The following is a 27852-nucleotide window of genomic DNA, read 5'->3' on the forward strand; positions in this document are numbered from 1 at the left end:
AGGCAACATTGAAAAATAATTTATTTCAGAAATGTACTGTGTTCGTATATTCATTCAGATTCGGCATGATAAGCTGATGCGTACAATGAAATCACCCTACAGAGAAAAAAGAATGTCAATGAGCCTTTTATTTTTTTGTTCTTCTTTTTTTTGTTCTTTTTTTTTTTTTTCTCAAAGCATTGAAGTCTAGAGCACACCACTGAGTCTTCACTATAGCAATTACGAGCGCGCCGTGGGCCGGGGACGGTTGCCCAGCCTCTAGGTGGCGCTACTCTAGGCAGGTTTTACAGTTGCTGCGGGACTGTTGTTCGCGAAAACCAGACGCACGATGAGTGATCTATAAATCTCAGCCGCTCCCGACACGCTCTCTTCTTTCACTGGCATACACTAGCATTGTGGAGTTCAGAGATTGATTACACAAAGGAGAAAAAGGGGGTGAAAGCGTTTCGATGACATCATCTCATTGGCGCGAAACGAATGAAAAAAAAAAAAAGAAGAAGAAGAAAAACACACTTGGCGCCGCATTGTGAGCATGTTTAAAGTGAACAATTATACCATCAGAAACGAAAGCAGGAAAAATCCACTCAATAAAACTGTACTTTTTGAGAAGAGCTGGAATTTTGGTGCAGTCTGTGATTTCTGCTAAAAGGTCCTTAGGCTTTACCGGACTGAAGCGTCTGGAAAACCCTGGGAAGTGTCTGCGAATCAAACACACAACCCGCGCCGGTCGGATTAAAACCCAGTTGAAAACGATTAGATGCCCAAGTCGACGACACCAGTTGTCCTTTTGGTGCTATAACATAAATAAGTGTGACTCTGTGAAGGCATCATTGTAAAACACTCACAAAAGACATTTCCACTTGAGCAGATATACAGTAGTTTTATATCCCTTTGATCCTTCGGGCGCCGCGCAGTTGCTGACATTTGACCAGCGCTGGCCGTTCGTCGTCAAGACTTTTAGATTTGTGTGCGCTCGTGGCCATAGAGCGGTTTCCACGGAAACCCATGATTATATCCTCATTTACCACCGAAGTCCGAGTCTCCAGGCCAAGACATTTAAAATTGTTCGATTTGGCATTATCCAAGAGGCTGTCATGACCTTTTTTATACATCCATGTTCATATTTAAATCCAGGCGAACGTCTCTTTTGTACTCCACAATATGGCTCCATCAGATTATTAGAGTCTCCATAGGTTCCTGGGGCAGAGGCTGCTCTTAAGTCTTCTATGTACTATATATAGTATATATTTATATATTTATATACTTGTGATTCAGATTGGTGCCACTTTGTACAGAATCGAAGACAACTTTTAGAATGAGGAAAAACAAATCCATGCACAGAACAAAGTGAAAGTAAAAAAAAACAAAAAACATGTTTCCAAAGTTAAACTGATAGAAAAAAAAACTCAAACGCTACAGTGAAAGTGTAACACAATGTGCTCGTAAAACTACAGTTCAGACAAAAGTAAGAAATGAAAAAAAAAAAAAATTATATATAAAAAAAAAAAGGCAAATGACTTGATTGCGTTGCTTTCCTCCAAAACACATCCTCCGTATTTTCCACAAATCTAAAAGTCCGTATTGTTACTCTTCAAACGAAGGAGGAGAACCCGGCGATGGGCGCCCGAGAGCCGGGTGCAAGGCTGCTGGGTGGCCTGTAGAGGGTGCTGTGCTGGCTGGGCGTGTTGGCGCTCTGCTGGGACGGGGTGGGAGTCCGGCTGCCTTTGGGCCTAAAGAGGGTGCCCTGGCCCTGAGGCTGCCCCTGGGCCTGCTGCTGCTGCTGCTGCTGCTGTTGCTGTGGCGGCGGCTGTGGCTGGGGGGTGGGGGAGCTGAGCTGGGGGGGCAGTGGGGGCAGGGGGGGCAGAGGAGGGGGGACCGCGCAGTGCTCCGGTTCGCCCGACTCCGACTCGGTGTAGCTGTAGGCCTGCGCGCGCGATATGCCCTTCTGCTGGCGGCGCCACGAGTTGTAGTAGGTGGGGTCGCTGATGTAGTGGTTCACGAAGGAGTGGGTCTTCTGGCGGTTGGGGTCCACCTCGTACTCGCTGTCGCTCCCCTGTGGACAGACGGCATAGTTTGAGACATTGTTATCACCGCGTTCTGATTATGCAGTGTTTTCACATGGGACAGTTAGAAATGCTACAGCGAAGCCCAAGATTATTCTTGCCCCTGGACAACAACCTTCAACCCACAGGCAAAATAAAGAACTGGACTGGGAGACGAGGTAGAAACTAAAGGAACTTCAGACCAGAATTATAGATTTATAGGGATTGTGTCGTCATCATGCAGCATCAAAATCCCAGTACTGGTAAAACAATGGAGATTTGGAGACTATATCTCATGGCTTTATAGACTTATAGACTACTTTATATTTCATGTACAGTGCACCAAAAACAAAACACTAGTTTGTGAATGTAACTTCACTGACAATGGCGATAAAACTAATTCTGATTCTGATTTAAAAAATATAAAAATCTCAAAAGAACATTCACATTAAAGATTTATTGGATGACTTTTTATTTATTCTTGGCTATAGTAAGTCTATGGGGCCATTGTAAGTCCATGTTCAACTTTTGACTTTCTATATGAAGTCTGTAGAACCTGAAGTTCAACCAAACGGCTGATGCAATATATATACATATCTTTTTTTTACAGTTTCTTGGCAACAACAACCAAAAATATGATTTGCTGTATCTTATAAAACATTGTTGTGGAAAAAACCCCCAAAACACTTGACCAGAGAGCATGAATCATTTTGGGCTTCGCTTATTATGCAAATGGTATGAGGTTATAGATAAATTCCAAACAAATTCACATACATTTTGACACAGACATGCGGCCAACTACTTTGACGTACACTTCGACTACACAACAGCACGTACGCACACGGACACCGAATGATGACATGGACGAAGCATGGAGGAATGGACTTTAAAGCATGAGCGTGCACTGCCAATGGACCATCAACACAGGACTATTCATTGTCAAGGGGCTGTAAAACCCTAATCCAAACGTGTCACTTTTCAACGTGTTTTTGCATCCACAGCACCACCGGCATGGAGAGGCTTGCTATAGGGGGTTTGATATGGGAGTTGGAAGCGGGTAGGACAGAGAGATTCGGGGAGAGGGGGGGTCTATGGGGGTAAACATTGAAAAGCAGGCAGCCGCGGGAACCTCACCAAATGCAGTGGAAGTGTATGTAGGCCACCTGTCCCATATGAAAACACCAGCGCCTCCTATGGGTGGACAAAACAACGGGGTTTACAGTACATAATCACTTTGAATGTTGTCATGGTAAAGAAAGTGAGTGGATGGCTTGAGAAAAGTTACAGAAGTCCATCAGGTAGAACAGCGCGACCACCTGAAGACTTGAAGAAATAGAAAAAATTAAAATGAAATGAATTAAATCATTGTGGTGATTTGTATGACTTTTAAGAATACTTTTTAACCTCTTAACCCCAGCCTTAACTGAGTGCATTTTCTCCAGTTCAGCTTTACCCAAATCTATAATATTCATCTAACCGGGTCCTTGCATTGTTTCCGCGTTGTTGTCACTTTTGACTTATTTTCAAAGCTTTTTAAAAGTATTTTTTGCCACATTTTCATCACTTTTTTTCTCCTTTGCTGTTCTTTTCTGTTGCATTTTTGTCACTTTCCTGTCACTTTTCTTCCATCATATTTTCTTTTTTGTCACTTTTTCATCGCCTCTTTGTGATGTTCTTGTCGCTCCTTAGTTGCATTTTGATTCTTGTTTTCGTCATTTTTGTCGCTATTTGACACTTTTAATCAAGAAGCTTTTAGATTTGGGTAAAGCCAAACAGGAGACAATGTGCTCAGTTCAGGTGGGGGTTAAGAGGTTAACATAAAATATAAAAAAATAAAAAAAGTCAGTCCCTGTCTTGTAAGCACAGGTGTCAACTGTAAATTGTTAAAAGAACAGGCCACTGTTTTTACATTCTGAGATATGTTCTTACCTGAGCTTAGACGAGTTGATGCGTACCTGTCTGGTCTTTGTGCGTGCCCTCAGTCATGCAAAACGACCAAAGACGTTGTTAGCATTTTGGCCTCTTCCAGTATATTCCTATGGCTCCAAACGGGGCGAAGTTAGAAGCGACCACGCTCTTCCACGGGCACGCACGCAGACCAGACAGGTACGTATCAACTCGTCTAAGCTCAGGTAAGAACATATCTCAGTATGTAAAAACGGTGGCCTGTTCCTTTAAGCAAGCAATGCTACTATGGAATAAGGGCTGGACCACTTTGAGGGGAAAAATATATATATAATTGCGAGTATTGCAATTGCTAGTAGATTTTTGATTTATGTTTCAAACTGTAGTTAATGGTGCACACTTTCGATAACTTCAGATGTGTAAACCTTTGAGAGAAAACTGAAATGTGAATTGCTAAACTATATAAGAATCAAGCCCCTCCCACGAACAAGACTGACAACACCCATCGACTGAAATTGTTTACAGAATCACTATATTAGCAAGTCTTTGTTACGCTCGAGTCTATAATCCAGTGACAGCGGGCTGTGACGACCCATTAGACCGCTCTGGTGTCTCGTCGTCACGCTTTCTGACCACAAGAGCTAATGAGGAAGCTTCTGCAAATACTAGAGGCGAAAACGTCCTCAACCCAACCAATACTGTCGACGATTTAAACTTCACCACGATGAACGCTTCCTGGACGCGTGAGACCTTTCACAAACAGGCGATTGATAACATGTTTGCAGAGGGATGAACTACAGAGTTATCAAGTTTTAGGTCGCATTCACACCTGGGATTCGGTTCGATTGGGGACCAAAGTTGCAACATTGTTTCAGCTCTCAAACTGGTGCGGTTTGCGTTTACAACTCTTTTTTGTCAATCGAACTAACATTCTAAATGCAGAGCTCCTTTGCAGCCTGTGGGGGCGCTGTATCAAAACCTTCTACAGGAAAAACAGTGAAAAAGAAACACGCTTCTCTGATTGGTCGATTGAACTCCACTTCCTGCTCTGTCTTTTGTTTACAAAATGGAGCGGTATCAGTCTGTGTTGGTCTTTCTTGACTGTAACTACGTTCAGAACGGACTGACCTTTTTCCGGACGAAATGGGAGATAAATGAACCGATACTCATCATGAGATGAGATGATGCCAGACGAGGCGAAACCGGGACTAAACCAGGACTAAAGCGGGACTAAAGCAGGACTGGCGGACCCCGGAGATATTTTTTCTTCACATGACAACTGCGAAGGCTCCGGGCAGAGACATCGAAAACTACTCATGACGACTGTCGACTGGAGCAAGGTACTAAAATCTCTGGCCTCTGGTGCAGCTTATATCAATGGTTTCTTCCTCATATTTACGAGTCATGGCTTTTGGTGCAAATTTCGTATTAACTGTTAGCTCTAAAGTGTCTGCACATGCGTTTTCATTTACATTCTGTAATGAATGTCGTGATTGTCAGCGCTGTTCTGTCTTTGCGTTACTCGTTTGTTTTGGTTGTAACAGACGCACAACGTCCTACAACTTTCTCTTCCTGGTTTTGTTCCGCTCTCTGGCTCAGTTGCGTTCGCAAACCAAATGACCCGCTTCAGAGTTTGTTTGAACCGGACCAAGACCCACGTTTTCAGCCGGACCAGGATTCGTTTCTTTGGCCCGGATCAGAATCCCGTTTGCGCGTTCCCAACACCTCAAACGAACCAGACGATCCGAGCAAACTGGCCCGGCTTCGGATCAAGAGGGGTTTGTGAATGCGACCTTATATGTCGACCTTATATGTCGTATGGAGAGGTTTTTTCTTTGCTTTTCAGAGGACATGCCGAAATAACTGTTTACGATTTGCTAATTGCGACTATTATTTTGAATCTGAGCCTTGTCTTGCCTTAAAACCGTAAGAGTGACACAAAGCTTATGGATGAAGATCAAACCATTGAAAACCACACGGAACAAAACTGCAATATACCATGGATTCCGACGCCTTTCCTTTGGAACGAGCACAACCTCCTGAATAATGTGGGCCGCGGCACCAGCTTGCACTGGACGACATGGGCCATCTTTCGCTCCCCATGCGCATCACCTGTGGCTGGTTACATTGATTGAAACTGACCACTGCAGATGGAGATGTCCTGACCTAGTCGACTGGCCAACACAATTTTGCCGTTGTCAAACTTGTTTAAATCTTTCCAATTTTTCTACACCTAGCCAACGCGCTGCCTAAAACCCCTCAACTTTGAAACAGATGGCGTTGCGAGACATTATCCACATCACGCATCGGTAATCTTCATTGTTGGCGTTAACCGTTCAAAATCATCCCTCAAATAAGCTTTCCCTTTAGTTAATTGTGAAAAAAAAAAACACATTTGTAGTTTCTTATTTCATGCCTTAATGCTTGCTAAAGTTAATTCGGTTTCCATTTCACCCGTATGCGCACCGCCGGCACATTCTGACCCCCGACATCTCGCTTCAGGCTGCTGCTGCTGAAACACTATTGTATTCGTGTCAAGTAACATTCCATCTGTCGAAGCAAAAGCATCGCCAAGGCGCAGTACTCGGGGCTAGCACCTCATGGTCAACTAACTCCAATGAAAGGACGCTGCTATTTGAGGACTGAGATTAATTACCTGGTGAAATAATGCGAGCACACGCTACATGCTCGTGCTCTGCTGAAAACTCTCCTCACCACGTCCAGTCCGATCTCACTTGAAAGGATTCATTGGGACCACTTATACTTCTTTTGTCAGTGACGGTAGTGTAGATGTTTAACTGTTAATTAAGAGCGAAATCAAGGTTCAATCGAGGTAAGGTACATGCACTCTGATACAATAGATACTTTAAGCTGCACAAACTCAAATTTACCGGTATTTTTTTCTCGCTTAAAAGTGTCGGGTTCCCTTTATGATGCGACACAATCCAGGAAATACTGATATATGATGATAGGGGGCGCTTCTGCAGTAGAAGAAGAAACGACCAAAGTGAACAGTGTACTCAACATTGCGTGAATGAAGCAAATACTATACTCCAGGTATGTTTTAAATGACCAGGTAAGGTCAAAAGTTAAAAAAAATAAGTTATTAATTGATTTCTATACAGTATACCAACAGATGAAAAAAAAAAAAATAACCATAATAAAGTCTTTGAACAGAGCAAAGTTTTATGTCAGGTCAACATAGATTTCCTGATGCAAAAGTGGGATGCTATCTTTTTTCCTAGATGCTACCAACAAGTAATTTTAGTTCTTTTTGGCAAATAAAAATGTCAGACAGTTGGTCATTTTATGCTCACTACTGCCACCTCAGGTCTTACACCTAACTGCAGTCTCTATACTAAGAGGCAGTTGTGGTGAATAGGTCTCGGCTCATTCTACACATTAGGACATGGATGGAACATGTAGAGAGGAAAATGCGTAGTTTTAACATTATTAAACTCGGTATAGTCCCTTTATTGTTTCTGAACTTTGAACCAAATCTTGCACTGTTAAAAAAGTACATCGAAAATTAAGTCCCATTCTCTGTATTTGTCAGAAAAATCACTGTTTGATCTCATAATTTTTACTCCAAAATCAAGCAGCCCTACATATTAGACGATCAGCTACTTATATTTGTCCATGTCCTTTAAGTACATCCAATTTCATGAAGTCTGTATGGTACAAATTTGAACCTAGAGCATACGAGTAATTGAAATGTTCAGTATAATGAAAACATGACGAGATTTAATGGCTTCAAGATGCTTCAATGCTGGGCAGGTTCACGGTATCTAAACCTACACAAAAGGCTTACATCAGTTTGTTGCAAGTTGCTTCATAAATATGCCATTTCGTTTGTTTATTCTGTTATTTTCAGCTCTGATTGTTGGGGGATTGCTGGCAGCCACTTGGGAGAATCTCCGGCCTGTTTCTCCGGCTCAGCACATATGTGGCGCATATGGATCTGGGCTCAGGTTTCTTGTGTGTTTCTTGTTCTCAGCGCGTCCCTTATGCCATCCCCCTATATTACAAGAGCTCTGCCTCATACAACTCTGCACAATATCTGAGCAGGTCAATAAAAAAGCACAAGTCTCAGATTCTATCCAAGCACCAAGAAAACAAGCACATGTCTATTACTTGTATTTTCAAATCTTTTGGCTTTTCCCTTCTGACACAGCAAAGTGTTTGCATTTTGCTTTGCACAAGTCTTACACTGCAGGCCTTGCATCAGACAATCCATCCTTTTACCCGGGTTTGGGAAAGACCACAATGAATATGCGGGACTGGCTTGTGACTCTTACAAAGATAGGAAAAGGCAAGGCAAGGCAAGGCAACTTTATTTATACCGCGCATTTTGTACACAAGGCAACTCAATGCGCCGTTATTTGACCTACAATGGAGAAAAGGCATTGTTTTAACAGCAAATAAACGTATATATCTGTAATAAATGGAGAATGTTATGCATATATTCAATTAAATGCGCCTTAAGAAGATTAAGGTTAAGTTAAGGCAAAGCATATACATAAAAACATCAAGAAATGGGAAATACACTGTACACGAGGTCACGTTTGGAATTCTTTCTTGGGGACAGGAAGGATGGCTGGCCATTTACGGGGGGAGGTGGGGGGGTGGGTGGCTTAGGAAACATGTTGGGCCAGACGCAGAACGGCTGGGGCATAGTTAGGGAGGGGATTTGTGTGTGCAGTTGTTCTGAAAGTCAGTGTTATGCAATATATGAGCCAAGGAGCTCAGTCCGTATCTGGTTTAGCACCGTGGCTTGGCCTTGAAGGGAAAGTGACTGCAAGGGGGAGGGATAATGGCTCCAGCTGCTTTAGCCTCCTAAAGCCACATGATCAATAAAACCTAAATGAATATGTTTAGGTGGAAAATAAAGACATTGGTAGACTACAAAATGCAATAGAATTAAACTATAAAACTACAGGTATTAATAGTAGGAACCACTAGAATATGTACAGCATAGGAACAGCACTTTTGTTCTTTCTTCACTCTCTCACAGCTTCTGGGTGCCTATCACCTTCATTACAACAAAATCAGACCTAAGCTTTTTTTATCTCATTTTTTTGGGGGAATACGTTTAGGAGATCAAAATTTCCCAAACAAGGCTTTCAAGACTGGCTATATAGGCAGTTCATGTTCACGTAAGTCAGCCTTATAATGATGGTAACATGTTGGCCTACATAGGACCACGGATGAAACGTATTGTCAGCTCATATAACAACACGACAACACAATAACAAGATCCGTTCGCAGCCAGCCAACAAGAGTCCTGGCCTATTCGGAGTACCTCACTCTGAAAGATTTAGCGGAGCAGTGAGAGATGAACTGGCAGCGCGACACTTATGCACAAGTACAATACAAGTTTTTACTCAGAGCGGCCTTGTCCTCATGTAAAGCAGATGCCAGGCTCTCGAAAACGCAATCCAATTTCAAACTTTGGAACAAAACCAGTATTGGAAATAGAGATAGAGATGAGTGGAGGACTTTCAAACAGGGACTTCTTATGTTTTGTTGAGAGCTCATCAGAAATGAATTATTGCCTATAGCATTGATTCCCAACCTGGAGGGTGAGACGAAAGGGCCCCCAGAGCTTTGTCTGGTTGCCAGGTTGTGTGCGGATTGCATATGCCATAACAAGTACAGTGTGACAAATCAATATGCAATCCACTGCTCAAAAGGGTATAGACAGATTTCTGAAGCGACCCGAGAATAATAATGTCATTTTTATCACAAACATCTTTGACAATATTGTGGGGAAAGAAAATGAAGTCGAACCAGTTCATCAGCTAAAATAAAAAACCGTCCCTCCTGTGCGATTTTGGAGGGAAACTAGTAGAAATAGATGTCTCTACAGTAATACACGGATGCTTGGAGGTGAGCCATATACCGCTCATTGCTTCCTCTCATTACAAGCTAATTATGAGCTGAAATGCTCAGGAAAAAAACAGCCTAAAGGCACAAGACGCAGAGCTGCTCTCCCGCCCCAGGGAGAATCTCAGTTTTATTTACCCGAGAATAAGAAGCGAAAGACGGACAGCAGACACTGAGCACGGTACTGTACAGTCGCCGTTACTGTGTTATTGTCTCGTCGAGTAGTCGCCAAATATATTATTATCTATCATGGATAAACTAATTTACAGCTGGATAATCAAGTAAGGACATACAAAAAAATAGAGAATAAACAGAAGTGGGTAATACTCCAATACATTTTAGAAGTCACTGTATTACAATGTAACTTATAAAATAATAGCTCAAACTTGCGTAAACTATTCGGCCTTTCTTTCGACTGGCAGTAAATCTGTTCAAATTGAAATGGATTTAAACTTGAATAAATTGCATGTATTTGAGTAAAAGCTTTTTACACACTGGGCCTCATTCACGAACGTTCACAGCATGTTCTTCTAGGCCTTCTTAGGAAGATTTTTGGCATTCACAAAACGTGTTCTTAGCTGAACACGTTCCTCTGTAGGACTCTTACAGGTGTGGATGCTGCCGTTCACAAATAAAGCAGCATTAAACGCGCTGCATGATTTTTTTTTTGATAAAGACGAACGTGGGCTTCGATCCTCTGTCCTTGGGCCCCCGAGGCACAAGGACAGGCGCAGTCTGCTCAATGGGCTAACCGGGCGGAGTATCACACCGCCGCCACATCTATCTAAAGGACTGACCCGCAGGCAGAAAAGGAAAACCCTTCCGTGATGTACAAGTTATATCTATTTAGACATTTTGTAATGAGAGCGGATTCGCGTGCCCAAAGGGTTAGGTGGGTCCTTGAGCGTGTGGCGCCGATTATTTAGGGTGTTTGTTGGTTACTGTTGGGTCATTCATTTCCTCCTTTACTGCCTTTGCACTTTGTTGTCCTTATATGGCCAATCAGAGGCGGTGACATAATATGCTATTCAGTCCTCACATGCAAGGTGGGATTCACAAGCTTGAGAACACAGTTGCAAAGTTTCTTAAGATGTTCATGAATGAGGCCCCCTGTAATTTTGAAGTGACGTGACTCTTTTTTGAGTTTTAGCCGCACTCTACCCGCCTTGTTACTCTGTCATCAAACAGTGAAAGTTGGAGTTGGTTGAATAAAATCTCTCAGCTGTTGCCTAGCTCTCACAGATGCTGTCCCGATTGTTCAATGAGTTAATAAGAAGCTCGTCTCAGCCGGAGTTCTCAGTGAGACAGAGTTGAGACGTGAACAGGGCGCGAGTATATTTTTCTCAGGATAGTTGGTAGATCAACCAGTCACAAGTCATGAGAGTGAAACGTCACACATATCAACCAATCAGCTTAACCCTGACCCTGCCCTAGCCACTAATCGTGAGGATAGTGGGCTGGTGCCTAATCTCTGATTGGATGATGAATGTCCACCGTTGACCAACTATCCCAGGAAAAATATTTTTTGCGAACAGGGCGGACCGCTAAAGCTACCACTGTGCTAATTTAGCCTCTGACCTCCTGGTTGATGCTGGAGGAAAATGTGGGCGCACATGGACAGTCCTTCTTTCACAAATGTCAACTACAAGAAGACAATATGCTGACTACTGCTTAAACAAATGAGAAAGTACCCAATACTGTCTGTACTTTACCACAACAACTGCTATTATTATCATGGACTTCTCATGACTCCAAGAACTATACTCTTAAAACTACTTAAACTGTACAACAATCAGTACTTTTGCTATAAACTTTTTTATAAATGATACAATGTACTTTTGACATTCTTTAGTTCTTAAAACCCGAGAATCAGTAAATATTGTATCTATTATATTACATGCATTTGGATTAGTTAATAATCCATAGACTGTCGACACCTTCAGCAGAGTTACTATACAGCAGCTATAGTGTGATGAATTCTTTATGTATACCAATTTGAGCATGCATAAGATATTTGAGGTTTCTGGGGATGATGTTGAAGAAATCCCTATTTCATAAAAGGCAGGTGGACTTAATATAAATAAAACATGCGCTTTGCTAAAGGCAGATGTCTTAAACGGCAGAAATCAATGCTAGGTGAAATGCCGCCGCGATGGGGGAATTTCCTTTTTTTTTTTTTAGCACTTTCCAAATGCAACTCCAGACTCCACCGAGAAATGAGTAAAACTTTTGTTCCAACGAAAATGTTCATGACTTTTTTATTTACAGAATTGCATCAAGGTGCTTCTGAGGGAACTGCGGTGCGAAATGAGACAGCAAAACTTTAGTGCAATTTTCTCAATGGAGTGTGCTGGCCCGACTGCAAAGCAAATGTGTTTATGTCTGCTGGCACTCGTAGCTCAGGCTTTGATAAGAACCTCACTCAACCTTCCTCCTAATGTGCCACCCAAAAAAAATCATCACTTCAATTGCACCTTTTCCACTGGAGCGGCACGGCAAAGGGTCACGTGTGCGCCAGGGGTTTTCATTGTCAGCTAGTGGAGAGAGGTCAAAGCACTAGACTTGTGCAGCCTTCTACCGTTTATGTCAGACTGCAGTGCTCTTCACTTACGAGGCAAATCGGCAACGTGTTTTTTTAAAGCTTCATGCTTTTGCAGGCCTTGGTAAGTCATTTATCAACTTTGATTTAATGTGGCTGATTAAGCGTTACAGTTTTGGAAACAAAAGATACTGTATCCTTGAAATTTCTTTGATGAGTACAGCAATAGCAATTTGATTAAAGGTTTATATTTAAAGATCAATATTGCACACTTTGTCTTTTAATCATGATTCAGATAGTATCACAGTCTTCAGGTTTCTGTCTGCAGGGACTTTACGACAAGAACTGAAGCTCCAACAAGGACTGGACGTCTTGGCCCGTCTGCTGAGGGACTCGGGCCTGGGTCTGTCTATAGCCTGTCCGTCCATGGGAGTGGGTCTCTCCTTCTGTGGTTCTCGCCGATGTTTCTTTTTTCTCTTACTGGGTTTTTGAGTTTTTCCTTGCCGTGCAGGAGAGTCTAAGGACAGGGGACGCCCATGCGGCTCGTCACCACCTGCTGCTGACGTTTATTTTTAACATTATGTTTGTCTGGATACTTTATTTACCTGAACCTTACATTGTCTTGTTTATTGTTTTGTCTCATTGTTTAAATGTTGCAGTCTGCAGTGAGGTAACTCCTGTTGTGATATTGGGCTATACAAAATAACTGATTGATTGATTCATTAATTGAATATTCGGTTCTTAGTGCTAATTCTAAAGAAGCATTTCACATTTTAGAGAAGCCTGAAATATTAACTAGACGATGAATACAAAATCTGTTGCACATCAGAACAGGTTCCAAGATGACAAACATTTTCTACAGTCTTAGCTAGCGTTATGCATAATTAATCGAAATAAATTAATGGAGATATTAAATGCAGTTCTATAGATTCCTTCTTCAGCCGACGGTGTGGCTTGGAAACCGTCTAACCCAGGGGTCCCTAACTGGCAGACCTGGGTCCAGATCCGGATCTCCAGAGGCTTTAGTCCGGATCGAAAAGCCTTTTTATCCTCTCAATATACTTAATTTCTATGGCTGAATTAAAAAATATATATACAATATGAATAACATTGAGATACAATGGCAACATTTTTGATTCATTAATCAGTTCTGGTTTGTAAATAGACAACCTGTGCTCATGTTTTAACATTTTCAAGAGTAATGACTGTATATGTCATATATAAAGGTATGAAAGAAAGGTTTGCGGACCTCGAGCTGATTTAGTTGGGGACTCTGCTCTAACCTGCACCATTGCGAGATAAACTGAGATAACTTTTTATTTTATTTTTCCTTTTCCTTTTATTAATGCAGTATGTGGGCTTTGTTTCTCAACACATACGCACTACATATACAAAGGATTTAATACAGAGATATTTGTGACAATAATAGGCAAATATTTGTATACTTTTTTAGGTTTATGCATCTCAATTAAAAGTCGTAATCAAGAATTCAATGAATTGTGAGTCAAAGGGCTGCTACACCAATGAAGTCATCCTGTCCCACTTAGATGATGTCACAGTTTTATAGTATATTATAGTCTGGGCCTCTTCAGCTCTCACACCAAAACCCAATGGTAACGTGGCTTAAGGCTGTAGTGGGAAGAGATTTTTGGGCAAATATGCACCCATCCCCCTCAAATGAACTCAAGGACTCACGAGTGACTCAGAGCGGGTCAGTCCTTTGTCCTTAAGTTATGGATTATTGCAACCGAGGGGGACAGAGGGGGAGCGGGGCTGATGGGGTGCAGTGTACGCCACTATTGATTTGGTGAGCGCAGCAGGGGACCCACAGACAATAACAGTTTATGGGCTGGAGGGAGATTATAAAAATCCCGACACATTTGAGCGCACACATTTTTCAACTGTTTATCTCGGTTTGTGGCTCGAGAAAGAACCTAAGGGCAGGAGGATGAGCGCACCGAGGCATGCTCGGATATCAATTTAAAGTTAAGTTGGGTTTAGTTGTCAAAGTCTCTTCATCTTTAAACTTTGGCCAACGAAGAGTGTTTTACTTGAGCACTTACAACAAGAAGGAGGCAGTGATAGCTCGTTCAGAAGTTTTATGCTGTACGAAACTGCGCTCACAATACATTATGTAAGCTTTCAGCGTGAGTTGTAGTAGAGTTTTGGAAAGTAGAATGCAATATACACTGTAATAGACAAGATCATCCAAAGCACTGATACATGTGTGAACTGCTTTGTGCCGTAATGCAGCTGTTCTCAACGTTTTGTCTGCACTATATTATAAAATGCATTATTTCGTTTAATTTTTGGCAGTTATCATCAGCAAAACGAATCAATCTTATGTTAGTTTGAAGCAGATGCCAAGTTTGGTTTAAGTTTAAAGGAGCTATACCTGATTTTACTTCTAGAAATGGAATGAAATGTATTTAACCCTCCTTTAGTATATTGTAAACTCATACATTTGTGGGGAAAACAGTGTGCATCAAATTATAAAACATTTGCATCCATTTTATGAACTTCCTGGCTATTTTTATAGCATTTTTGTGAAAGTGACCCTGCAAGTTGTGAAATGTGCCGATAAACTTGTCCCTGTAAAGAATTTGGATGCAACAATATAATAGGAAAGTTACAGTGTCTTCCCCTTTCATTGTTTGCAATCATACAATTAGGTATAGGGCCTTTAAAGGGACTATACGGAGTTTAAAAATGTATTCCTCCCCCTACATGTTCCAACAATGTCCTATTGTGTAGAATGAGCCCAGACATATTCGGGTCCGAAGTGCCGCCATGCACGAGCTTAATATAGAAGGTGCAGTTACGCATATGACCAGAGGTGGCAGTGGTGAGTATAAACTGGCTAACATGCATCTAGCCCCTTTAAGACACATTTTTGACAATATGATTTTGCGATACCAGGTACAATTGATTTTGATTTCATGTCTGGGCGCTAAATAAAGCTTTTAGTACAGGGTTAAACACAGTCTACCAGTTCCATCAATAATGCATTGGTCAATCTTTCTAGTCCAGTGTATTGTGTCTGTAAAGTGTGTTGGTTTCTTGTTTGGTGGAATGCACAAGGAACATTTGTGTAAATATAAGTAGGTCTAAAAAACCTGACCCCGTCATCTTATCTAACCCTCCACCAAAGAAACCCACACTTAAGAGTACTACATATTTGCCCCTCCAGTCCTCACCCATGACATCACCGTTGGCTCGACCCAGTCTAAACAAAGTGGTGCGCGCCGTTACGAGACACACAGCGCACTACCACATAGATCCTCGTCTGTTTTGCCAGGGAAGTCTGACAGACAGAGGAGTAGAGAGAGAAGTAGTGCATGTGAGCCCTGACACTGTCATTTTTCTCTCTCTCTCTCTCTGAATGCCACTCCGCAAAGAGACAAGCATCTGCAATCCATCCCTGCCTCTGCGATTAGATCATCCGTCTGCGCCCGGTTTAAAACAACACACAAAAAGCCTGCTTGCCACATAACCCAAAACCTTGGGTGGGGGAGAAAAAATGACAATCTACAGTAAGGAAGGAGAAGTCAATGGGGTTGCAACCTGCAGGGGAGCAAAGCGGTAATGGTGGCCTTGCTGTCATGCCATGAGTCGATGTGCTTTAAATCTACCGTTTTTGAGTACAATAGTTGGACTTCAACCTGCTGGGATAGGCCCGCGGGACAGACAGCACAATGGAATACAGATAGTGCAAAGTTATCCGCTCAATAAGGCTTCAAAGGGAATTCATGGGTAGTTTTTTTGGGGGGAGGGATGGTTGATATGGCGACCTGTCAGGGGCAAAGCATTTTCAGTTTTTGTGTCTTCAAAGAATCGTCACAATTCACAGGGACGCATTACTGTCCCAAGCAGAGATGAGGACGAGCCAGGGACAGGAAATCAAGGGAAAGTTTGACAAGTGCAAGCGACAGATATGCCAAGAGAGGTCGATTCATTTGGGGATAGCGTGAAAACGTCCTGTCGCTAAAAGCTCATTTCATTTGATCCATTAATGGGGAATTGGGGGGCGCCGATAAGCCGAGGTGAAGAAGGATTTGCGACAAGGAATGTATTAGGCTAAAAGATGTCGGCAGATAACTCCGGAGTAAAAGAATTCTTGGATGAAAGGAAACTGCAAGGAAACTGAGGGAATTTAATACAACTCCCCGAGATGTCGCCCCCACACCACCACCCCCCAACAAAAACGCTTTCAAGTCGAGTCAGATCAAAACCAGACAGCAAGTGTAAAGACACAAAGGACTAGCGTTGGGACGTGGAGGAAAACAGAAATAACATACAGTATGCATGGACGTATAACAGAGCAGACTGTGGAGGAAGATTCAAAGCGAATTAGAGACATGAGGTGGGTGGCACGGACCGACGCAGCAGAGGCAGATGGAGAGGAACGCTATTGATCGCTGTTTGTCTGTGGACTTTCAAAAGGTAAAGAAGGAAAGAAAGCCGTAGTGGCAAAGGTGACTGACCAGCGACAAAGTTATATGAAAAGTTCCGAAGTTGTGTAAAAGGTGAATAAAAAGAAATATTATCAAAAGAGTGGTTTGTCTTGAAGGTTTGGCTGTCTTTATATTGACAATGTAACTCAATGCTCAAAACAGCAAGGCTAAGCAGGACAAAAAAGGGAAACACTGTTCCGGTTATTTTCCTTGACCTTGTTTCAGTCTCTTGAGATGTGTTTCTGCCATAAGAGTCACTGTATTTCAGTGGAAGAAATGATAAACTGCACTGAAGACTTGGCATTTGCCGCAATTTCCGGACTATAAGTCACACTTTTTTTTTCATAGTTTGGCCTGGGGGTGCGACTTATACGCAGGTGCGACTTATATATCAAAATATATAATTTCACATGTTTGTTATTTTCAAACTGACAGTCGCTAGAGGGCGCTCTCAGCTTGTGTACCAGTATCTGCTACTCCTATACTGCTGTAAATATATAAAAAAAAAAACGATTATTGAGCAACTGAAAGGAAGTTCAGAGTTACTTATTCTGCAATGACGAAAACAAAAAAGCTAATCGCGGGCTTAAAGCTAGAGCAGGGGTGTCCAAACCTTTTTCACCGAGGGCCATATATTGACACGTATAAGGCATAGAGGGCCACAGATCAGTGGTCAATACATTCAAACATTCAACTGTGTGTATTTAAGAGAGGTTTAAACCATTCCCCACACTTGTATTTACTATTTAGGCTTGGAACCAAGCTCAGTCTCACAAAAAAAAAATATTTTTGAGGTTATAATTGTGTGGAATTATTAAAATTGCAGGAAAATTATCATCTCTGGAGATGTGTTGCAATAAAACAAGAAGCCTGAGAGCCACCAAAAATTGGTCTGAGGGCCGCATTTGGCTCTCGGGCCGCACTTTGGACACCCTTGAGCTAGAAGAATGAGTTCGCAAATGGGTGCTTGAACAGCGTGCTGCCGGGAGAGGCTTGTCAACGGTGCAGTTTCGCCTCCATGCCCAGGTAGTTGCCAAGGCTGGTGCGACTTATACTCCGGAGCGACTTTTAGTCCGTTTGAAGCTGTTTTTGAAACTCCACACTTTTGCCATTATTCATTTTTTGCCACACTTTAGCTACCCTGGGGTAAAATGACAGAAGTGAGGCTGCAGATCATTCCGAGCTCTCCCAGTACTTGGCCAGGCTGGATACTGTCAAAGCCCTGCCGTTATTGTTTTTGTGACTTTGTAAGGGGCTGAAACTGAGAAGGGAAAGTTGGACTGTCCTGCCTCTGCTTTGGAAAAATAAACTCCCAATACGTCATTTGTTCAGAAATAGCTTTAATACAGGCAACACATGGAAGCCAGTCTGGTCTTACATAACGAGTGAAGTGACGGAAGGCAATGGCCTGGATCATAGGTGAGTGTTTACAGAGGGACATTGTCCACAGGTCACCGGCTGATGCTAGAACCACTTTAGGGAGTCATTAATCTCACCTCCCTCAGTCTCTCTCTCTCTCTCTCCATCAGCTATTTCTTTTTGTTCACAAGTTTGATGCATTACGGTGAGTGAGGGAGAAAAGGACAATCACACATAGACACGACAAGCCGACAATGCAAGACTGAATTCGTTTGGAGAATTCGAAGAGATGAAGAGTGGGGACGCGGACTGATACAAACATATAACGTGATTAGTACAGGCAGAAGTTTAAAGGCCGTGATGGGAATAACAGTCGATTGAGGCTTCTGTACCTGGGAGTCTGAGATTTCCGAGGGCTTCTCAGTGAGGCTGCTGCTCTCAGCGGGGATGAGATCGTTGTATTTTGTGCTGACGTCTTCGTCTGAGTAGTGGAGGCTGCCTGGACTTGGTCTTGGAGGCGACCTGGTCAAAAACAGTAACACACAATGAGCTGAAACATAGGAATTGATATCCTTGTATTATTTTTCAAATTGACACCAGACAGAAACAATTGACGAACCATAATCGTGTTTTTCACACTCAAAAACATTTTGCATTTGGTCAGAGGGAGAAAAGATGACGAGGATTCCTCATTTTGAACATTTTAAGTCAACTGGACTTGAGCACCGAAATCTATTTTGCTGCATTTGTTGTTTTCAAGGCTTGCTGGTCTTTTAGAGGAGGGAGGGGTGGGATTTGAGTGCCTTTTTCTTTCTTTTTTTTGCTTCATATTTTTTGTTTCTTTTTACATTTTAACTCAAAGGGACTATATGGAGTTTAAAAATATTAAAATTAATTATTTTCCTCTCCCTAAATCTTCCAGCCATGTCCTAATGTGTAGAATGAGCCCAGACCTATTCACCACAACTGCCTCTAAAATCCCGCACTGCCACTCAAAAAGTAGTCATGCACGAGCTTAATATAGAGATTGCAGTTACTTGTAAGACCTGAGGTGGCAGTAGTGAGTATAAAAAGGACCAACTTGCATCTAGTCCCTTTAATTAATAAAATACATGCCTCAAAACAACATTTAAATTGTTGTAGCAAACTGCTACATAATAAAATATAGCTCATGAAAAGAAGCCTGAATATTTTTTCTGAGGCCCATGTTCGGGCACAAGATCACAATAAGTTGCCAAAAATGCAATTTCAGTTTTGGAGATACTCTGACTGAGCTGTGTATGTAGCAATCACAGTTGAAATCTTGCCAAAAAATGTTCACCGAAGCCAAACAAGTATCAAATCCCTTTTTAAGAACTCTTTGGATACTGGGTCACTAGGTCATTGTTTTTTGGTTATTGCTCTCTTTTTCATTTTAAATTCAGTTCAAATGTGTACATACTTCTGACATTTGCTAAAGGGCTAAATAATAACGATATTCCCTCACACTCCAAGACACCATCAGACTTACACCAGTGGATCTCCACCAATTGTGTTGAGAATATATTCATGTCCATGTTTAAAACAAAGCAGTTTGAGTCAGAGTGCCTCGGATCTAGCCTGGCTAACACCAGACTAAAATCACAAGTGATATTTAGTCTGGGGACCACCAATTCATTTTCTCGTAGGAGAGGTGTGGTTTACGATCGTCCATACTCGTTTATTGGGCGATACGAAAAAAAAAAAAAAAAAGTCTCATGCGTCTGCACGTAGCCATGGCCAATCGTATCATCGTATGAGATGACGTATGACGTACCTGCTGTAAACTTTTGAGCTAAATTATTCAGAACAAGGTCTAAAGCTTGATCAAAAAATACCATCGTGTCTGCTGCTGTCACGTTGGATCCGTAAATAAACTTTTTTTTTATTATCCGTAAATAAACTACAAGCTTCCATATATCGAATAGCGCGTCATCGTCTTGCCGTCCCTCCTCGCTCTGTGATTGGTTCCCAAATCCACCGGAGATTTCGGCCATGGTCCCCAGGCTGTTGTGCAGTTCGAAATAATTCGAGCGCACACAGCAGCCTGGTGTTAGCCAGGTTACCTCGGATCCTCTTTTCCTGTTCTTTCTGACTTCTGAGTGATGATACCTAATCCTTGAAGAGCAGCTGTGTCTACATTTGACGTTCCTGACTTTGTTTTTCTTGTGTTGAGAATATTATATGAGAATATATAAGTATTTACTGAAAGAATCAAGAAGTGATGCAACTGAACACACTCATGAAAACATAACTTTTTGCGTCTGCTGGACAGGGTAAAGAGGAAGTTCTAAAACATAATGACTAGTGGATAGTTCGCACACAAAAATAGACTGAGGCTAAAAAATAACTCACAAACCCTTAAGGGTAACCCAGGACCGTGCTGGTAATTTTTTATTAGCCTCTGGAAATACAAGTAGCCTTGAGACACAGCCACATCAATTCCCACCACGGGGGAAGCTCGGGTAACTACAATTCCTATTCCCTTCTTTAGAAAGAAGCTTTTTTTTTTTTTTTTTAATTATGCACCCCACATGTAGTTAATATTCCCTTTTACCCTCCTGTTGAGACTTTGTTAATTTGTAAGGGGATTTTGAGTATCTCTCGGCCCGTGAGATTCAGGGCTCGACGCGAATGTATTCTTTGAAGTTTGCCCGTATCGCTGTGTGCGCCAGTGTAGCTTGATAAGAATCATGGGACACTCATTCCATGGCTACAGCCTAAAATGAATAATTCTTCCTCATTGAAACCTCATTGTGGGCTGAGGAATGGCCAACCACTGTTTGCCCTTGTGACTAAATAATAATGTGTGGCAGTCAATCGGTCCACACACACACACACACACACACACACACACACACACACACACACACACACACACACACACGTGACACTGAGCCAAGCAGCAGTAAATGAAATCACAGAGGGGAAAAACTGTCCAGAGGCATGCGCTGTGATCAAATATGTCAATCAGACTGTGATGTGTGGGTCGTGGGGGATAGGAGTGTAGACCTCGGCCAATGCATTAGCTCTTTCTAACAGTTGATATAACATAGTTTAAATGTGCTTTGACTTTCCAAGAACCACCAACCTTAGGTCAAGAACAAATCAGGACTAAATAAGGTCTCAAAATGCCTAGACTAAACTGGGTGTAAACCATGTTGCATTGCTGTATATCATTCATTCAATTACCTCAAAATGATCTATGTCTGAATTCGAGATGAAAATAAGTAACTGACTAACTAACTAACTAATCACATAGTTAGAGCGGGGTGGTCTCGGGATCGGAAGGTCGTGGGTTCGAATCCCAGCTCCCGCAAATGCACACTGTCGTTGTGTCCTTGGGCAACACACTTCACCCTACATGCCTCCAGGGTCTGCGTACATTGGTGCATGAATGTAGTGTGACTGGCTCCTTACTGTAAAGCGCTTTGGGCCTGATTAAGGTAGGAAAGTGCTATATAAGTTGAGTCCATTTTCCATTTACATACATAGATAGACACCAAATACCCCTCAGTGCTTTGGGTTCAAATCAAAATGTTGCTCAATTACTGACCCCATTGGGCTGGAGTTAAAATGGCCAAATGGTCACATGGTATAGCACTTTCCTACCTACATTAGGCATTCAAAGTGTTTTACGTCAACATATGTATTTTAATGAGATAATCTATCCTTAATGATTGTTTGGGGTATTTAATGGAACAAGCAAATAACCAACTGAACAATATAGTTCTTCTGGTAAGAAGTTTGTGAAGGCTCTCATTCGTCTGGGAAGTATTCGTCATTATGAAGCTCGACAATTTAAGCTTCACTACCTAAACAGTGTTCATACAGGCAGAAGCAAGTCAACTTTAATGCCATTTTTGATGTCCAGATACCATATTTTAATGCCACAAGTGCAGTAAGAATATTTCATCAAACAGAGGAAAAAGAATTGGACACTTTAAAGCAAAAAAAAAAATGTGTCCAGTTTCAACCAAATCTGCAACTCAATATGCTTCAGACTTATACAGGACTAAAACGTTTAGAGCTATGTCATAATTTTCCAATAAATTTAGATTTAGTGCCAGTTTGAATCCAATTTCATACTTTTAATAATATTAAAGCCCTCATTGAAAGACTTTTAATGAATTTGAATGCCTCGCGGAAACCCTATTATAGCAAAAAGAATCCCTATCTCTGGTAAAACTCCAATCGACTGTTGAAAAGAACTGGATAATAAAAATCCTCCTTCGGCATATGATAATCGAGCAGCAGTGGGAAATAGTTTTGCATAATATTGCCAGACATAAAGATAAAAAAAAAAAAAAATCTATTTAGAAAACGGTGAACTGTGAACTCCGGGTAAAAATCTGTCCAAAAATGGCGCTTGGAAGCCAGGAGTGCTTTGTGTAAACACGACGCAGGCTTGTCCTTTCTGCCTGAGCTGCCCCGTTCTTTCCGCTGTACCCGGTCGGTCTAAACAAACCCCCATCTGTTTCTGCTGATTGGTGCTGGTTTGGCCGCGCGGCCCGGGACATCCAGTCTCCTGCTCACTGTCCAGACCACAGTAAGGGTCTGCCAATGGAGCTTTAACACAGCAGCTTTGCCCATTATACCGCATTTGCATAAGCATCCCTGTACAGTACAGAGCATCGCAAAAATGCGGTGGGTGGATTCCAGCGGTTTGCATAGCCATGTTTTTTAATTTTCTTTTTTTTCAGGCTGCACAAATATGAAAAAGTCCTTGGGGAAATCAGGAAGTTAGCTGTAATTCAATTAGGCTACAGAAAGCAGGATTCAGGGTAATTGACTTGAGACTAAATGAAAATAGATGATCATTAAAAACATTACGCCACTTCATGAGCTCATAATTTTGGTAGATATGATCACAGAAATTATACATGTATGTCAAAAAATAAGTCTGTTAGATAAAGAAAAACAGCTCCATGAGGGTAAAGGGGAAAATAAAGATTGGCATTTTATAACATACTTAACTTCTTAAAGGTGCAACATTTTATGTGAAAAAAAGACTTGACATTTGCATGTATTTGACCTTTTATTGACTTGGTGGCGTTATGGGTGAAGCATGGCGCCTTTGCTTTCCCTTACAGTGTCTCTATCATGCTCTAGAATCAATTGTTTTGGGGTTTCTGGACAGTTTCTGGTACGAACTCCTAACGACAATTGATCCTGGAGCATCATAGAGGCCACTGTGAGGGAAAAAAAGGTGCCAGGCTGTACCCATAACACCACCGAGTCATTAAAAGGTTTAATGCGTGCAAATAGTACGTTTTTTTTCATCTAAAAAGTTGCATAGTGCACCTTTAACCTCCACCTGAACCAAGCACTGTTGGAATTACACAGATCTATAAGCTTCTTGAAAAAATGCACGAAAATGTGACAAAAAACGTGACGAAAACGTGACAAAAATGTGACAAAAACACAACAAAAAAAACATCACAAAAAAAGTGATAAAAATGCAAAGGAAAACTGACAAAACACAACAAAAAAACTATGAAAACACGAAAAAAAGAGAGACTAAAACATGACAAAAGCGCTTCAAAATGTTGATAAAAACGCTGAAACAACACGAAAAAAAAGTTACGATCAGTTTTGCAGGTCTTGGCTGTCAAATGAGTCGTTGCACTGGCAAAGCTCTCCAGTCGAGAAGCTTGTAGATTTGGGTGAAGCCGCACTGGAGAAAATGCGCTTACTATTATTGCATGCACAGAATGTAAGTGAGCCATAGAAAGTAAAATAAAATAGGAAATCTAATTACATTGTATGAAATCCTGAAGACTGTGAAGCTTCAAATATTAATGTACCATCTTCCTTTCCATCCCTTCTTTTTGTGTTGCGCAAGCGTGTATTGGCATTCTCAAAACGTCCATACAAGATCACAAGTGCAATCTTCAAGTGGGCGGCTTTGATTTTTTTTGTCGGCTTCATAAAAATGTAGAAATTGACACGGACGAGTCTCTGGAGGCGCCACTTTTCACTGATGTAATCCCACTCGGGCAAACCTCACAACGCGGTCTCAGCGCAACCCTGAGATTTCTGCCCGCGCTCTCCAATCCCCGAAAGGGCTCTCTCCGCTTTAACATCTGGCATTCCTCGGCGGGTCCTTGCACCGAGCACCACTTACAGAAAAACAAACAAAGTCGGAATCTTATTGAGAGAGGATTGGGACATTATGATTAACAAAAAAACAAAAAACAAATCATGAACTTACTTGGGACTACTTCAGCTTGATCTAGCTGAGTCCTGAACATGTCTGAGAGTGGCATGAATAATTTATCAGCGCTCGGGCCTGGGCATAGAAGAGTCCACTCGATCCACTTGTGCTTATAAATTCAGTTGGTGCACAGTACATTGTTATAGGAAATAAGATACCTCTCTTTGAGGTGTATTTTGGATAGTACTGCCAGTGGGGACTTATCATGTCTATGGTGTTCGAGGACCTCTTGACTCGAGTCCATACGCAATGCAAAACAAAACAGGATTTGCACAAAATGCTAATGTCAATTCTGCTTTACTGATGCAAACAAGCCCATTCTTATCTCAGATTATTGGAATCTTTCACCACAGGGGACGCATTAGTATTGATTCAGCACCGGCTCCAGAGAAAACGGACTGAGGGAGCTTCCGAGTTTCAAAGCAGGGCAAATAGAGATCCTCGTCATTAAATTAGGCGCAGTTGACATGGCGACAAAACAGTGGTATGTTGGGAACACACACGCACGTATGTTTTACAGTAAAACGCACATGGTATCGCCTGACATGGAGCGTCGATGAAAACTCCGGAGGAGGTCTCAGCAGGAGGCCGTTCTCAGCCGAGAAGATTGAGAACGAACGCAGAACGGTCACTTCACAGCCCTACCTGAACACTGTAAGATCACAGTCTCAGTGTATCGTGTTGTGAAGCTTCTTACATTTATTCATGTAACAGTCTGTAAATAGTTTGTACGGTCTTATTTCTACTTCAGAAAGCTGCAGAGTTGTCTTCCAAAGCCACAACGTCCAAGAAAGTAGAAGCAGATAAACGGTGTCTTTCTACAGAAGTTCCATTGGTTTTGTTGACACCTCATCATTTTCATGTACTGTATTTTCCGGACTATAAGTCGCACTTTTTTCATTGTTTGGTCCGGGGTTGCGACTTATACTCAAGTGTGACTTATATATCAAAAAGCTAGAGGAACGAGTTCGCAAATGGGTGCTTGAACAACGTGCTGCCGGGATAGGCTTCTCAACAGTGCACCAAGGCGGCTGGTGTGACTTATACTTCGGAGCGACTTATAGTCCAGAAAATACGGTAAAAGCAGAGAGAGGACGTGACTACTACGTTTTCTTGAATACTGACGTGGAAACGACACCACCAGCAAGTTTGCTTGGTGGAGGGCAGATTTTCTTCATTGTATTAAGACCAAGGGCCGGACCTGCCAATTTTAGCCCAAAGTGTGCTTTACTTTGGGCTAAAATTGGCAAGTCCGGCCCTTGGTCTTTTTCTACAAATGCCAGCACTGTCTGTTCATGATTATGGCCATACTGTTAAACGACACCAGTTTGGTATCGGGAAAAGTTAAGGCTCCACTGATATCTAAAGCAGGCATGAAAAAAAAAAAAAAAAAAAACAGGCTTTGATGCCATTAGTCCAGGGACAACGTTAAAGGAAGACACTTTGTTGTTTCAGCTCAAATCAAATGATATGTTTTTCCCATTTTTTCAATTTCTTGCCCAATGTTTGCCCCATTTCACCCAATCTTTTTTTCTTTCTCTTTCTTTCTTGTTTTCCCAATAGATTTTTCCTTCTTACTAATTTCCCCAAATTGATTCCCTATTTTTGCCCCGTTTTTTTTCCAAAAATAATTTTAACATAATTTGTCCTTATTTTTAGCCATATTTCCCCCCAAATTATTACCCAAGTTTCACACATTTCCTGTCATTGGAGATGAACCCGACATTGTAAATGTGCAGATCTTCCACACATTATTGTTCTGTTTTCTGGTTCTCGACAACACATACTTTAGTATAGATATCGGATAAAGCATCTTTCAGATATTGAACGGTACCCAGCCTTATACATGACCCAACTGGGTGTTTTGCTTAGACATTTTGAAAGATTTGACTGTATTTTGCAAATGCTTAGAGTATTCAAACAGGCATTTGACCTTTGACCTCTATCATCTTCAAAATCATTCAAAAAATCCTGAGGGCCAGAGCTTCTAGGCGTTGCCTGCCCCTGCAGTGTGATGCAAATAAGACTCAAACTGCGGTCTGTTTACCCATCCAAAATCAAGTTCTCAAAATCTGTTCCTCCCTCTTTGCCCTTGCTGTTTCGCACACTATTTGACCTCAATATGGCTCTAATCTCTCTCCAAATTCACCCATAAACGGCATTAGCTGCCTCTGTCATACACAGGTCTGGATTAGCGCTCAGTACAGTGGGATTGGGGAAGCTGTTTGATTTCTGATCTCGTCTAAGACCCCAGACTTTATCCTGTCTTTTGTATGCGCACTCTGGAGACGGGGGTGCTGCATTAATGTCTAATCGGCGGCTCAGGTGAGAGGATTTGGGTGTCTCTACAGCGCGGCGGAGTTCAAAGAGACAAGGTTTGAAAAAGAAAGTACATCTGTGCATTCCTTCACTCCCCTCCTCTGGTTCTCGCTCCGCTCAAAGTTGCTGCATAATTGGAAGCCCCTCAAAAGACCAGGGCCAACTTTGATCAGCGCCTCAAGGACATGCTCACATGCACACCGATTAAAATTGATACATACTGCCAAAACAAAACAATGTCTTTATTATTCGAAGGTGGAAAATATATATATGCCTGTGTGCAATACAGTCTCTGAAGACAAACTGAGCGTCAGCCTTCCACACGGGCTTAAAATCCTTCCCTCTACAAAGACACACTTCTTTAATGCAAAGTAATGGGATGCAAACTTGGACTGAATGCGTATGAGTAAGGCTGCTCAGCTCAAGTGTCAGTCAAAGTGATTGGTTTTACACGCGCCACGTCGTCGGCACGTCTCCGAGTTAAGACATTCACCAAATACAGAAGCTCATTAAAAAAGATTCTCTCTCGCAAAGTCGACTTATACACTACTTTTAAATTGTGGTAAAAACATTCCTGGAATGACAGACAATGTTGTTTTTTTCTCCTTCCACTGTTTTTTGCTTTGAGGCTCCAGGTAAAGTTTTCCCACAAAAACACAATTATGGCAGCGATTGCTTTTTAATTTAAATTTCAAACCAGCCTGTAGCCCTGTGTCGGCTAAAGGAAAGAAGCTCTAAATAAGCCGTGGCGTTGAAATACGTTGAGAGGGACAGAATGTTTAACAGCTGGGATGCAACAACAGCTCCACAACACGATGCACTGAGGGCCGACTGATGGGCTGATAACACAGTTAAAGGAATGGGATTACTGACGACAAATATATCAACCAATATAATCAGTAGTGAGTTATTGGAAAATGCCATTTCAGGTGGATATAGGTACTACATGTGGGTAGCAAATATGTCAACATTGTGAATTAAAGAGACTAGATGCAAGTTGGTCATTTTATACTCACTACTGCCACCTCAGGTAACTGCAGGTTCTATATATAGATTGTGCAGTGACAGTGCAGGATTTTAGAGGCAGTTGCGGTGAATAAGTCAGAGCTCATT

The 27852-nt window shown here is 41.8% G+C and overlaps 1 protein-coding gene across 4 annotated transcripts in view; it reads right to left on the reverse strand.

Moving 5' to 3' along the window:
* Positions 1 to 1476: 1476 nt before the first annotated feature.
* sdk2b (sidekick cell adhesion molecule 2b) overlaps positions 1477 to 27852 on the reverse strand; it is a 468981-nt gene continuing 442605 nt past the window's right edge. For 2 of the 4 annotated variants that reach the window (XM_079577056.1, XM_079577055.1), the window contains exons 44-46: positions 18578 to 18707; positions 3177 to 3233; positions 1477 to 2053 (exon numbers count right to left, since the gene is read on the reverse strand). In XM_079577056.1, the coding sequence (XP_079433182.1) occupies positions 1592 to 2053; positions 3177 to 3233; positions 18578 to 18707 (649 nt within the window). In that variant the 3' untranslated portion in view covers positions 1477 to 1591. The remainder of the gene's footprint in view (positions 2054 to 3176; positions 3234 to 18577; positions 18708 to 27852) is intronic. The other 2 variants (XM_079577058.1, XM_079577057.1) reach the window with 1 other exon arrangement.

This window comes from Gobius niger, assembly GCF_951799975.1.
Source record: "Gobius niger genome assembly, chromosome: 19".
NCBI lineage: Eukaryota > Metazoa > Chordata > Actinopteri > Gobiiformes > Gobiidae > Gobius > Gobius niger.